The sequence below is a fragment of the Ictidomys tridecemlineatus genome, chromosome 4 (assembly GCF_052094955.1).
Source record: "Ictidomys tridecemlineatus isolate mIctTri1 chromosome 4, mIctTri1.hap1, whole genome shotgun sequence".
NCBI lineage: Eukaryota > Metazoa > Chordata > Mammalia > Rodentia > Sciuridae > Ictidomys > Ictidomys tridecemlineatus.
Window position 1 is genome coordinate 15,787,934 of NC_135480.1, and position 14,534 is coordinate 15,802,467.

Sequence of the window (14,534 nt, forward strand, 5' to 3'; positions counted from 1 at the left end):
ATATGTGTCTGTGTATTTGTGAACATTCCCTATTTCTAAATATCCTGAAATGGATGGAAAAGTTTCAGGCAATTTAAAAAGTGATTGACCTCAGTATTATTAAAACATTATCATAACACTTTTTAAGGCATGCTATACTCCTTTGGCATAATAACTGAGGGACTAATTAGATTCAAACTAATAATGATCACTTCATATCATTACCTTAGAGGCAGTCAGCCTTTGAGTAACCTTGAGTGCTGATCCTAAGGTGTTCGTGTTGTTTGGATAGGAGTTTCAATTTTTGTAGACCAAAATGAAATAATAGTCATTGAAAGAAGTTAGAAATGTATTTCTCCTTTATACAAAATTCTGAGCTAGTATGTCACTTCAGTTCCCCCAAGAGTTTAGAAGCTCCAACCTACTCAATCTTGTTTTTCTGCCCTATGTAAAGATTTGTTTTCAGCCATATGATCCAGGATGGCTTGGCAGGATGTCTCCATCACATCCAGGGAAGCAGAAACCGGGAAAGTGGACAAGCCTATCTCATACAGGGGTGGATAAAATTTGCACACTCTCTCTCTCATCACTTTCTCTTGCCCAGAATCTTCCCTTTGACTATAGCAAATCTAGTTTAGAATAAGAAAAGAAAAAGGAAATTATTGCCATTTTTGTTATTGCTGCTGCTGTTATTATTCTTTGTTGCTTTGCTTTCTTTCCCTTTCCCTTCCTCACTCCCTCCCTCCCTCCCTCCTTTTCTTCCTTCCTTTCTCCCTTCTAGAGCTGTCCTAGAGGAACCTGCTTGGCTCTGAGGAGCAAACTTGATTATGGCTATTGGGGAAGAGCTGGCTTCCAGCTGCAACTCTGTCAAACCCTGGTGGATCCTTGCTTTGCTAGTCTATTTCAGTTCTCAGGACTATAGACTAATAGGCAGAACTAAGTTTTTCTGTTCCCTTATTTAGGTCTGATACTCAGAAAAGTTTCTGAAGTTTATTGAATTAAATGGGAGAATGTTAGAAGACATTCCAAAGCTTTTCTTTAGTATACGTAATTATATGATTTTTCAAGTGTTTCTATTTCTTCCATGTTTTCCCCTCAAGGTAGTAGGTAATCATTCTAAAATATGACATGCTGATTTTTTTTTTGGTATCTTACAAGGAATGAACTAAGATTTATCTTTGTCACTGGGTACCCTTATTAAAAGAACCTAAGAGATTTTATTTGGCATGGTATAGAGGAAATAAATGTTATTAAGAAAAAAGAACTTCTGGTAGAATTTTCTCTTTCTAGTTAAGTAATCTGGAAAATTCACTGAGATAAGGGATGTGTATTCATTTGTTTATTCACACTGAGTGATAAAATCTGAAAACTGAAAGGTAGACACAGTACAAATGGATATGGTTAAGAAGAATAGTTCCACACTAAGAACATTAATAGACAAAGAGAAATGAGAGACCAATTAGAAGAGGAAAAAGACCTGAAATCAAAGTGATTGGTATCTAGTAGTCTGGATTTTTACTGATGTTTAATTTCATTCTGTTTTAATTAAACCACCCATTCTAGTGTCTCCTGAGACAAAACAAAGTCATACAAAAATTAAAACATGTAGGAAAGGAAAACAAAGCAAGTTCTAAGACTTAGGGGTGTTGGCACTCTTTAAAAGAACTGCTGGTACTGATCTAAAGTTCTCATTTCTCACTGAAGGGAATGATGAGAAGAAACTTGACCTCAGTGACTGAGTTCATTCTCCTGGGACTCACCAGCCGCTTGGAATTGCAGATTCCCTTCTTCGTGTTGTTTCTGGCCGTTTACATGGTCACAGTGGCAGGGAACTTGGGCATCATTGTACTGATCCGGGTCAATGTCCGGCTCCACACGCCCATGTACTTCTTCCTGAGTCACTTATCCCTGGTGGATCTGTGCTTCTCTTCCAATGTGACGCCAAAGATGCTGGAAATTTTTCTTTCGGAGAAGAAAACCATTTCCTATCCTGCTTGTCTGGTACAATGCTACTTTTTTATTGCCTTGGTTCACGTTGAGATCTATATCCTGGCTGTGATGGCCTTTGATAGGTACATGGCCATCTGCAACCCTCTGCTTTATGGCAGCAAAATGTCCAAGAATGTGTGCCTGGCCCTAGTCGTGGTGCCTTATGTATACGGAGCACTCACAGGCCTGATGGAGACCATGTGGACCTACCAGCTGTCCTTCTGTGGCCCCAACGAAATCGATCACTTCTACTGTGCTGACCCCCCACTGATTAAGCTGGCCTGTTCAGACACCTACAACAAAGAAACATCAATGTGTGTTGTGGCTGGGTGCAATCTTTCCCTTTCTCTGCTCATCATTATTTTTTCCTACCTTTATATTTTTCCTGCTATCCTGAGAATTGGCTCCACAGAAGGCAAGCACAAAGCTTTCTCCACCTGTGGTTCCCATCTGACAGCTGTCATCATATTCTATGCGACACTTTTTTTCATGTACCTCAGACCCCCTTCCAAGGAGTCTGTGGAACAGGGAAAAATGGTGGCTGTGTTTTACACCACAATAATCCCCATGTTGAATCCCATGATTTACAGCCTTAGAAATAAAGAGGTGAAAGAAGCATTAGCCAAAGAGCTGTCAAAGAGAAAAAACATTTTCCTAAAGAAAAATTCACATTTCTTTTCTTCTCAAGGATTTTTTTAGATTTTGGTTTTCTTAAGTCACAGGACAGAATTGATGGCAAAGTTTGATGGCAAAAATTGTATGTATAATTGTGTGTATATACATACACACACATATACATATATGATACATGAATGGAGAACACTGCAGTGTTTCAAACTTTAATTCTTTTCTAAAATAAAAACACAAGGAATAAAGTTTGATTACACATTTTACCTACTTGTAATTGCCATTCATCCTGCACCAGTTATTTCAAGTTCTCTGCCTTTGTGCACAGGACAGCTTTGTGACTCTAGCCCCACGGATTAACTAGGATCATGTGGCTATTTCTGGAAAATGATTTAGATTAGAATTCACGTGTCACCTCTCACTTGAGTGTGTGTTTGTGAGCACACTCTGCAGATGGTCTTTTCTTCTGCTTCATGGTGAGCTGCAAAATTTAAGACAGTGGCTGAGCAGTCCGAAGACATGAACAAATTCTCAGTCAGCTCATAATGGAAACGTAGAATGCTGGTGGTTAACACCAGCATAGAATATTCTACTTTGCTGCATGCAATATTACTTAGAAAAAATTGTAACACATTGAAGTGTATATCATGAAAATTTAGAGGTTTAAAAAAATTACATTTGAGATATGTTTTTCTTTCTTTTATTTTTTTGTGATTTTATATAAATGTGTATTTAGTTCAAATTACATTTTTTAAAATAAGTAGTAAAAGTCATGTGTATAGTTTTAAATATCAAATCATATTACATGGCTTATCAAAATTCCTGTTTCAATTATATCCTATTCTTTATTCCATACACATAACAGCTTTGTGTCATTTCCTTTGGGAATTAGCCCACCTTTAGTTATGTACTTGTTTTTTTTTTGAAACCGGAGTTTGAACCCAAGGGTGCTGAACTGCTAAGCACTATTTTCAGTCTTTTTTTCCCCTTTTTTAAAGACAGGATCTCACTACATTGCTTATGGCCTCGCTAAATTGCTGAGGCTAGCTTTGAAGTTATAATCATCCTGCCTCAGCCTGCTAAGATGCTAGGATTACAGATATGCACCACTGAACCCAGCTGATTTGTTGGCATTTTTTAAAATAATGGTGAAGTATTAGCATTTTTGCAATAATCCTGTATACCTGCCTCATATATACCACATCTGTTTCTTTATCTTTATGATAGAGTCATATTGGAATTTAGTTTAAGTCAGTATTTATTGCTAAAATTACTATGGATATGTCATTCATAACATCTGAAAAATAATCCAGTTAATACTATAAATATTAGCATGATTAATACTAGTGCTTGTCATTCATATTATGAATAATACTCTGATTGTCATTCTCTTCCTGCACAACTTGATTTTTATAGAGTTAAAAATTGTGTCTCAGTTTGCTTTTCCTTTGGTACCTTACCCCTAAATTCTAATAAACTATGATGCTCTCCCTGTAAATTCAAATGAAATGGGTACTCTATATAATTTCCACACTTCTCCACAGAAGTTCTCTTTGTTCCTGTAAAGATTCTACTTTTTTGCAGAGCTGTTAACAAGGAGATAGTTTTTCCTATTATAGGTTTTTAAATCATTTGATCCATGTGGATTATAGGGAAATTTCATGCAAACTGGAAATCAAGAATAAACAAGACACACATAAAAATATATTTATTACATTTTAGAAAATGGAAGCCAATCAGATACCTAAATAAATCAACAATAAAGCATTTCCAGCAGGACGCTCATTCCAGTGCAAGCAAGTTACTTTCTATGAATCTTATCTTTCCCCGGTTTTATTCACCATCATAGTATGTGGGATTCCAGTGCGAACTCAAGAAAATTACAACATTCCCTGAGGATACTGGCAAATGGTCAAGATGGCTAATGTTATTTCAGTGAAAAGCAACTGTTCACCTTAATTTTCTTACTTAGTTTCTCCACTGGTTGAAAGAGTCCTAGCAATAAAGGCAAAATACAACCATAATCTGTGCAGAGGAGAGAACTTGTTTTCATGGACTATTATCATAACAGGGTGCTTCTTGAATGCAAAACAATTTGGTGTAAAGATGTTCACACCCAAGAATGAAGAAAGAGTTATAATTAGTGTACTTGTCTAATCTGAGCATCACATTATACAAACTTCTAAAAATTATATGTAGAAGTCTCACTTTTGGGAGGTCTTAGGTTAAATTCTTCCAAGGGTAAGAGAAGCAGAAGGTGGCAGAGGGGTTGTGTTAGCTATTCTAAGTACCAAGTCTGATGTTTCTCCTTTGTCTAGCCCTGATTTATAAAAGTTTATGGAATGGATAAAGGCAACAGTCTATATGTGATAATGATCACCATTTTGTTATACTGATACAAATCAATAGTAGGTTCCATTAATTTAATAAGTAAGCCTTTGGGTTGAAAACAATTTTGTAAGGAGAGGTACAATTTATCAATATGTTATTGTTATGGAAAACTGCAATGTAAATTCCATTTTCAACACAAGGATTCTACAATGAAGTTCTTATCCACCACATTTGCAAAGGACTGTCAATAAATTTTTAAATTATACTTGTTAAGCACGTCAACTTTTCTCTTTTAAGTGGGTAGAATCTGGAAACATGATAATAAAACAGCTATTTACATGCCAATTTGCAAAAATAACTATATCTTTTATCAGTAACATTTACTTACTAGAGAATTAATTTTCTATAGAGTTTTAAAAAGAACAAAACTATTGAAGGAAATCAAACTATTTCTCATTAAACTATTAAGCATTGTTGCATTAAAGACATTGAAAATGCAGAAGGGTTTCTCAGTTTTTCTCATTTGCCCAAATGACAGAATAGAGATTCCACACAAATGAAATGCCTTTATTACCAGATCTTCACTAAGTGGACATAGCTGCTTATCTGTTCCAAGATTGTACCTGAAGATAGGACAGAAGAATCTGTGACTATATTTTCTCTTCCTTTTAACCTCCTGCCTTTTGGAATCCTGTGACTATTCTCCTTTATTTGTGCTAAGATTTATGGCAGAGTTAGTCAGATTTCTGTTACTGTAACAAACACCTGAGATCAACTTATAAAGTAAAAAATTTTCTTTCTACTGAGAGTTTTAGAGGTTCCAGTCCATGTTTGGGGTTGCATTTAGGCCTACCCAGCACATCATGGCAGAGTGTGAGATGGAACCAAATAGTTTCCCCCATGGAAAAAAAAAATGAAAGAAAGAAAGAGAAAGGGACAGGGGTCCCAATACCCATTCAAGATCATTCCCTGGAGGACTGGAATCTCCCTCACCAGGCTCATTCTCTTAAAATTCCCACCAACTTCAAATTATACCATGGCCAAGGCACAAAGTCAAGGACTTTTAGGGGATATTTTCCCAAACTATAGGAAAGGCTTTTGGTTCAGATACTATTTAAACAAGACCCCCTTAGCTACTGTTTTTGAATCAGTTATTATCTAGCTTGTTTTCTCTGGCCATGAAAGTCTGTTCCACTATGAATTCATGGGTGGAGGTAAAGTTATATTGTTCTTCTCTTCATTATCAATGTTAATTTAGGAAATAAGATAGGTTTTAAAGAAGTATATTAATCATTTTGGACAAGTAGATGCCCATTAAGGGTTCATCACTGACATGTGTATGGGAAATGTATCCTCTGTTAGTCTCTCATGTTTAACTAGGTCTTTCATACTGAAAAAAGAAAAAAAACTAATTTCTTCACCAATACAATGAATGTTTTTGTGTTTTCCTATTGTAAGCTGGAGGTTATTTCAAATATATGTTGTGTCAGACATTTATCAAGGTGATAAGCAAATTAGTGAGACCCTCTGTCTCAAAACAAATAAAAAATAAATAAATAAAAGGACTACAGATGTAGCTCAGGGGTAAAACATCTTGGGTTCAATCTCCAGCACCCACTAGCCAAAAAAAAGTAATGTATCCAATACTGATATTATTATTATATGGGAAAGCAAGATGCTCCCCAAATAAATGCTTCACAATTTTCCAAGATTCAGAAAAACATTGTTAAAATAGGGAGAAAGCAAAATCTCAAGTTTTTATAGACCTTATCTTTTAAAAATCTAATTCTGCTGAGAGTTATTTTGCTCTTGAGATTAATTTTCATTAATGATGATGCAATATGTTGCATTTAATTGCTGCCTTGAGTTTCTGTCAATATTCTCCAGTGAGAAAGCCCCACAGTGGGAAACTCAATCTTTATAAACTCTTCTGAATTCTCCACTAATGCTGGGAGATAGGATGTTTCCAAGAACATTTCTTCTTCACACACAGGTGGGTTCATGCTCAAGGAGGGTCTCTGTGTTTTTATAATGTCAGCAACAAATCTCTCTGCTGTCCTTGTATTTCAGAATTGAAAGAGAATACTCTTGGATGGTTTTAGGAGGTGAGATTGGAGAGATTTTGCTAGGATAGTCAGTGGAAGTCTATTATGAATGGGGTCAGTGGTGACCACAAGTTGTATTTCTGTTTCCACACTAAAGACATTTCTTGTTACTAAAAGGTAGAGAAAAAAACAAAGAGAAAGGGAAAGGTGGATTTATCCAAATAAGAGAAAGGTAGTTAGACTACATGAAGGGAACTCAGGAGGAGAGGGAAGGAAAGAATCATGGAATAAATCTGACCTAACTTTTCTATGTGCAGATATGAACATATCACAGTGAATTTCATCATCATGTATGTCGACGAAGAAATAACCCACTAAAAAGTTTTAAAGGTAAATAGCAGAAAGATTGGTAGAGCACAATGAAGGGAACAAGGAGGAGAGAAGAAGAGAAGAAAAGGGGAATACTAGGGACTGAGTCAGAATAAATTATATTCCAAGCCTTAATAATTCATTTTGAATCCTAATGTTATTCATAACTAAAAAGAACCAATAAAAAATAAAAATAATCGGGAGAAACTGGTGGAACAGGTGTTCAAATACATTCATCATTATAAATCAAAAAAGAAAGTGAATATGAATGATAAAATATTGATTAAAAAACAACAAAAATGTTATTTTAAATGTTCCTTGTTGGAGTTTAAGTGTGCAGAGTTTAGCTCCCTCAGGCCTGACTTTTTGCAAGAGCTGTGGCTGTGATTTAGGTCAGCTGAGGCAAGCCTCAGCTAGGAGGAGGAAAAGTTCTCTTCCCCTTATCGCAAGCCACAAGTTCTGCATGGTTTGGCCAAGAGGAAGAAGCTTCCTGCATACTTGTCCTTGAAACAGTACATTCTAATGAAAAAAATACATCCTCAGGGAATTAGATAATGTCTACAAAGAACTTTAAGAGGGTACTTATCAAATAGACAGGAACAATCTGAATTTAGCTCTGTGTACCCGCTGAGGCATGATATTTGGGCAATGTGGGCAAAGTGTTACTGAAGAATCACTTGCTTTGTTAGAAGAAGAATATAAAAGAAACTTACAAATAAACCTCAGCATGCAGTTGCAATTGCTGCCTTGGCTCTGCATCCCCTGTGTCCCGGTGATTTCCCGACCCTTACCCAGGGACCCGAACGCTCTAGACGTTCACAGTTCCTGTCTCTGTCTCATACATAGAGAGTCAATGAATTAACCTGTTATGCATTTAGGGACACAGACACAGTACCAGAAATATGTTTTCAAAGCCTGTTATTCATGAAGAAGCCTTCTTGTCCAAAAGATGCTAATAAATAATCCCATGCTGGTAGAGATGACCAGATTCTTTCTCTCTTCTATATGTTAGGTGGTTGTGGATTAATAGGGAGACCCTATGAAAAAACCAAGTCCTGGGTTCAATTCTTACCACTGTAAAAACAAAAACAAGACAAACAACAACAAGAAAACTGAAGGCTTGCCATCCATGTCTGTGTTGCAAATAATTCTGATAATAATGCACACAATCATCATCTCTTCTTTAGAATTTATCTAACTTTCACTTGGAGTAATTAACAAAACCTAGACAACCTCTCACTTTCTTTCTCTCGGTTAGAATTTTGAGTAACAAAAGAATAATAAAAGGGCTGGGATTGTGGCTCAGCAGTAGAGTGCTTGCCTAGCAAGGGCGGGACCTGAGTTCCATCCTCAGCACCACATAAAAATACATAAATATATAAAGACATTGTGTTGTGTCCATCTACACCTAAAAAATAAATATTAACCAAGATAGGTCTGCATTTCATTTTGTATAGTTATCTGCAGTGTTACAAACAGAACTCTGAAGTCGTTTGTAAGAACTGGCAATTATAATAATGAACTCTGACCCTTTGCTGAGTGACCACCTCTCTGGGTTTGTCTAGCACCACTGGTTTTTCCAAGATGCAAAACTTTCATTTTTAAGCATGGGAATTCTGGATAATCTGGGTGGTAGTTCTTTAGCCTCCGTATATCCTACCAAAGACTGAGCTATAGAGGATATAGGTGGATTTCATTAGGGTATAAAAAGTTTGTGCTTCTTCTATTTTCCTATGTAAATTTACCATTAAACAGATACTAAAATTTGAGATCTTCTTGGAGCTGAAGACATCTCATCTGGCCTGATTTACTGATACACTCAGCATTTAAGTGCTTGAAACAAATATGATTTTTTTTTTTTACAAATTCTGTGCAACTATATTCACCTTAAGTGAAAAAGGAGTAGGTAAAATGTCCCTACAAATATATAAGGTTTACTAATCATTAAATAAATAAATGAAGCTGTAAAAAAATGCTTCTGTGGAGTGCATGAAGAGAATAGACTGAGGATATACACAGGCTTCTCACATAAATGGGCGGTAATTATCTTAAAGCAGGTAAAGAAAAGGATGTGGCTCCCCCTGCAGTATAAAGACTGTGTTAGAGAGTTACCCCTCAGTTTCTCTTACAAGATCACAGTTAAAGGAGTAACATCTTTTTGTCCTTGGCATTGTTGTAGTTGCATGATTCAACTTACTTTTAATTGTTAGAAATAGGGAAGTTGAACCTCATCTGATAAAGATTGTTAAAAGAGTCAATACTAGAATATACAATTTATGATTTTCATTAGTGCATCCTTTCCTGTCAAATTATCTTAAGTCAGTCCTCAAAATAACACCAAGGTATACTCAAATTATCTCCATCTACTCATGAAGACACTGCATCAAAGGATATAAATTAACCGGCCCAAGGTCACAAATCTACTAAAGAGTACAGCTTGGAATTGAACAAAGGTTTTTAATAATTTTACGGTTAACAAAATATTCCGTGTTTGTTCCTAATGTAATATAAACCTTAATGTAACAAATGAGACATCCAAGTTGTTAATCTTGTTGTCTCTTTCTCAGCCAGTGTGCATCACCAGAGAGTGTTAAGGTATGTAAACAAGGCAAAATAACAGGTGGTATTTTGCCAGAGAAATGTTAGAGTTCGTAAACAAGTCTGGATGGTGCCTGGCAAAATGCCAGAGGGAGTGGTTTGAAAAGTAACAAAAGTGAGCCATTAAGTGTTGAGATTCCTTATTGGTTGACTGATGTATCTAGTTTATGCTAACTAAGATAAGCTGTGCAAAATGTATAAATAGCTCTGTTGTCCTACAATAAACGGCTTCCATTCCTGCTGCATCAACGTACACAAGTTATTCGTCACCCCCCGGTTATTATGCTGCAGCCGGACTGCGGCAAGAGAGCAGTTGGGAAATGATGATATTTTTCCAATTTGTACTTTCGTGGCAAATACATGGTAGTTTTATGAAGAACTATCAATTCCTTGGTCCATGAATAAATGGAACATAGAAAATTATTGCTAGTAAAATTAGCTCAAAACATTTATACTGTTTGGGATAAGCTAGAAGATGCCCAGAATCCAGAGGGCTAGCCATCTTAATTGGATAGTCCAAAAACAAAAACAAATTCCTTCCTTCCCCTTCAAAATATTTTTCTTGTCTTTCTGGTAAATTTTGGGAGATTTATAAATTTAAGCTCACCTTTTTAAGATACATAATATGGACCTTCACTCAGTCTTTTATTCTTCTCAGGATTTAAGGGTGTATATTTCCAGAGCGGCTCCCAACATGGAAGCAGTTGGTATTTTAAAAAGTGATTCATGATTGGCAGAGCCCTCATGAATGGGTTAATTTACTCACGGACTAAGGGGTTGTGGGTTATCTGGACAGTGGTCTTTCATAAAGCCAATTTGGCTTCCTGTCATCTGCACCCCTGTTTCCATGTGATGCCCAGAGAGGCCTCAGTACTCAGCAGAGTCTCTACCAACAAAAAGGCCCTCACCAAATGCAGCTCCTAACCGTGAATCTCACAGCCTACAGAATGGTGAGATGGATAATCCATTATCTTTATTCATTACCCAGTGTCATATTTCACAACATTGCAACAGAGAGCAAACAGAGGCCACACAGAATTATTGGAACTTGGGGGAAAAATACTGTATAAATTGATGATTAAAAAAATGTAATCAGCTGACTTTTCCTCTAGAGATGTACTTCTCCAGGGTCATTCTTAACAGAAAATTCTTAATTGCTCCATTGTTTTCAAAGGCAAACATTTAAAAGAACATTCTCTTGTAGACGACTTCCAGTTTCCCTTTCTGTTTGACCTTCACCTCTGATTTTGTAGTTTAGTGTTTTCTTTTCAACTCTGAATTTCTTTCTTTTTTGGAGGGGTAGGAAAGTACTGGGGATTAAACCCAGGGACACTTAACCACTGAGCCACATCTTCAGCCCTTCTTATGATTTATTTTGGGACAGGGTCTCACTAAGTTGCTTAGGACTTAGATAAATTGCTGAAGCAGGATTTGAATTTGTGATCCACCTACCTTAGCCTCCCAAATCACTGGGATTATGGGTACTTGCGACTGCTCTCAACCAACTCTGGATTCTTAATGGCAGTATTTCTCATCAATCTCAGGTTGGTAAAAAAATGCATTCATCAGATGAAGCTTGTTTCATAGATTTCATTTTATTCTTTGTAATGATACTTTAGTGATTCCGTATATCTTGTGCATGAAAGCGAGAAAAGGAAGATGAATTTTCAAAAGAGATTAGCTAGTTTATAAATGATAGATGAAGTGAATTTAATAATTATTCCTTGAATGTTTATTATATGTTAATTGTTAATATTAACTTTTATATTTATGAATCCACAAAAATGTGCATCATGATTATGACTATCATAATTCCTCAATATCATTATCATTAAACCTGATCCAAAGCTAAATAAGAATAAAACATGCTCACGTTCATAAAGTAACACTTGAATTGTATAATCAATCAAGTCTGACAACAGAAACAGAAATATTTAACTGGAATACATAATATTGCTTTATACATGACCTGATCAAAAACTCCACATTTATGGGCAATTTGGTTTGGAACAGAGTGATCAATGAGGGGAGGTTATGAATAAATTTGTGCCTTAGCATGTGGGGAAATCCCATAAGTGTTCTTGAAGTCCTAAACTCTCTACTACTTTGCAAATCTCATATTCTCTGGGTCAGAGCTAACATCCAGGTTTTCTGTGATTTTCCTTTTGTTATCCATAACCTGGTTAATCATCAACCAGTTTTTTTTGTGTGCCATTTGTTTATGTTGGATCATGTTAGGTGCCACATAATCATATCAGACTCTCCAGATAATAATTCCTCTAGTGCTAATCTCTAAAAATTACACAAAATATAGAAACTCAGCCCCAAACATGCAGCAATTATGATCTGTTGTATCAGACAGCATGTATGATCTGCTCATGTGCCTCTAATATCTCCTCAGGGATGAATCCAGAAATTTTAAAAACAGTTTGCATAACTTTGTACTAGATTTTGCAGCCTAAATATAACAGTATTCTAAGGTAGTTTTTTCTAAAATTGAGAAACTTTAGGTATATTTAACTTTTTATTGAATATTTATTCACTAGTTCATACCTTGCATTTTCTTTAATTTGCTGGACACAATGGGGTCATAGAGAGTCAGTCTACTTCTTTTGGCTGGTATCTTTCCCTTCTATATGGGGCAAATTTTTGTTCTAGCCAGAGTTAGTGAAAAGTTGTGAATTATCATTGTAGGTAGGAGTCACTTAATTTCATGACAATGAGATTTTCCAGTTTTCATGCATTCTGTCTTTCCTAGATAGTAGCTAAACAGTGATAATTTTGAATATGGTCCATCAGATTATGATAGAACAATGTATAATCCTGGAATTTAAGAAAAGAAATTAGGGATAATTATTTACTCTAGACATGATATTTAACAACTAGAAAGTAGGACACCATCCAGATTCCAATTTCCAACACATCCATTGTTCTGCTGAGAAGTTTTGTCAGGTTCTTATTAAATAGATTTACACTTCGTGTTTTATAGACTGTGAATGTTCACTGAAGTAAATGGAATCTCTCACCTCATATATATATATATATATATATATATGTGTTAAATTTAAAAAATAATATACATAAACCTGAATGCATGTAAATTATAAGTAAAATATGAAAAATAAATGTAGCAGATTTCTTCCTTATAGAACTCCTCACAACTTAGTTCTACTAGGTAGCTTCTGTATTTCTTAAGATATTGGAGAGTACATATTGCTTAGCCAATACAATATTTTGTAAATATATGGATTATTTTCTCAATAATGTCTATTATGTTAATTCAAATTACTGTTGTTTTCATATGAATATAACTTGTAAAACATTTCTATAAGACATTTACATCATACATTATGTCTTTGGGAATAAATTTCCAAATTATCCAATAACCCTTCCTACAATGCTTCTGGATCCCCCCAAAACTGTCAATCTTTCTTCCAATTGCTGCCTACATTATAAACCTGTAACAATATATTCTTGTCTTTGAAAGCACTTAGTTACATTAACACATCTCTTTAATTTACTTAATTTTACAGAGATTTATAACTCATTGATAAAATGCTGAATTTCACCGATGTGACAGAATTTATTTTGTTGGGATTAACCAACCGTCAGGAATGGCAAGTTCTCTTCTTCTTCATTTTTCTCATGGTCTACATTATCACTGTGTTGGGTAATATTGGAATGATTATATTAATTAAGATCAGTCCACAGTTAAGCAGCCCCATGTATTTTTTTCTCAGCCATTTGTCATTTGTTGATGTGTGGTTTTCTTCCAATGTTACCCCTAAGATGTTAGAAAACCTGTTATCAAAGACAAAAACTATTTCTTATGCTGGTTGTCTAGTTCAGTGCTTTTTCTTTATTGCCCTGGTCCACGTAGAAATCTTTATTCTTGCTGTGATGGCCTTTGATAGATACATGGCGATTGGGAACCCTCTGCTGTATGGCAGCAAGATGTCAAGGGTCGTCTGTATCCGCCTGATTTCCTTCCCTTATGTATATGGTTTTCTGACCAGTCTGGCAGCAACTTTGTGGACATATGGCTTGTACTTCTGTGGGAAAATTGAGATCAACCACTTCTACTGTGCAGATCCTCCTCTCATCAAAATGGCCTGTGCTGGGACCTTCGTGAAAGAATACACAATGATCATACTTGCAGGCATCAACTTCACATACTCCCTGACTGTAGTGATCATCTCTTATCTATTTATTCTCATTGCCATTCTAAGAATGCACTCAGCAGAAGGGAGGCGCAAGGCCTTCTCCACCTGTGGCTCCCATCTGACGGCTGTGGTCATATTTTATGGTACTCTGATCTTCATGTATCTCAGACGTCCCACAGAGGAGTCCGTGGAGCAGGGGAAGATGGTGGCCGTGTTCTACACCACAGTGATCCCCATGTTGAATCCTTTGATCTACAGTCTCAGGAACAAGGATGTTAAAGAAGCCATGAACAAACTGATTAACAAAGCATCTTTAATGAATTAAAATAATGTTGAAGTTGATTTTGTTTCCCAGTATTTCTAGATTTTGTTTTCCATTGTTTAGTTTCCTAGTACATGCATCCAAAGACTTTTTTTGTGGATGAAGAAGGAA

At 35.8% G+C, this 14,534-nt stretch overlaps 2 protein-coding genes across 2 annotated transcripts; both read left to right on the forward strand.

Annotated features, from left to right (window-relative positions):
- Positions 1 to 1,686: 1,686 nt before the first annotated feature.
- Or5m8 (olfactory receptor family 5 subfamily M member 8) lies at positions 1,687 to 2,667 on the forward strand. The gene has a single exon (XM_005331610.2). It carries the CDS (start codon positions 1,687 to 1,689, stop codon positions 2,665 to 2,667), a length of 981 nt encoding a protein of 326 aa, XP_005331667.2.
- Positions 2,668 to 13,493: 10,826 nt separating this feature from the next.
- On the forward strand, positions 13,494 to 14,426 carry Or5m3 (olfactory receptor family 5 subfamily M member 3). Its single transcript, XM_005331611.2, has one exon. The coding sequence runs from the start codon at positions 13,494 to 13,496 to the stop codon at positions 14,424 to 14,426; it is 933 nt and encodes a 310-aa protein (XP_005331668.1).
- Positions 14,427 to 14,534: the final 108 nt, after the last annotated feature.

Coding starts and splice junctions, on each gene's coding strand:
- Or5m8 (XM_005331610.2), top strand. CDS start 1,687: ATGATGAGAAGAAACTTGACCTCAGTGACTGAGTTCATTCTCCTGGGA.
- Or5m3 (XM_005331611.2), top strand. CDS start 13,494: ATGCTGAATTTCACCGATGTGACAGAATTTATTTTGTTGGGATTAACC.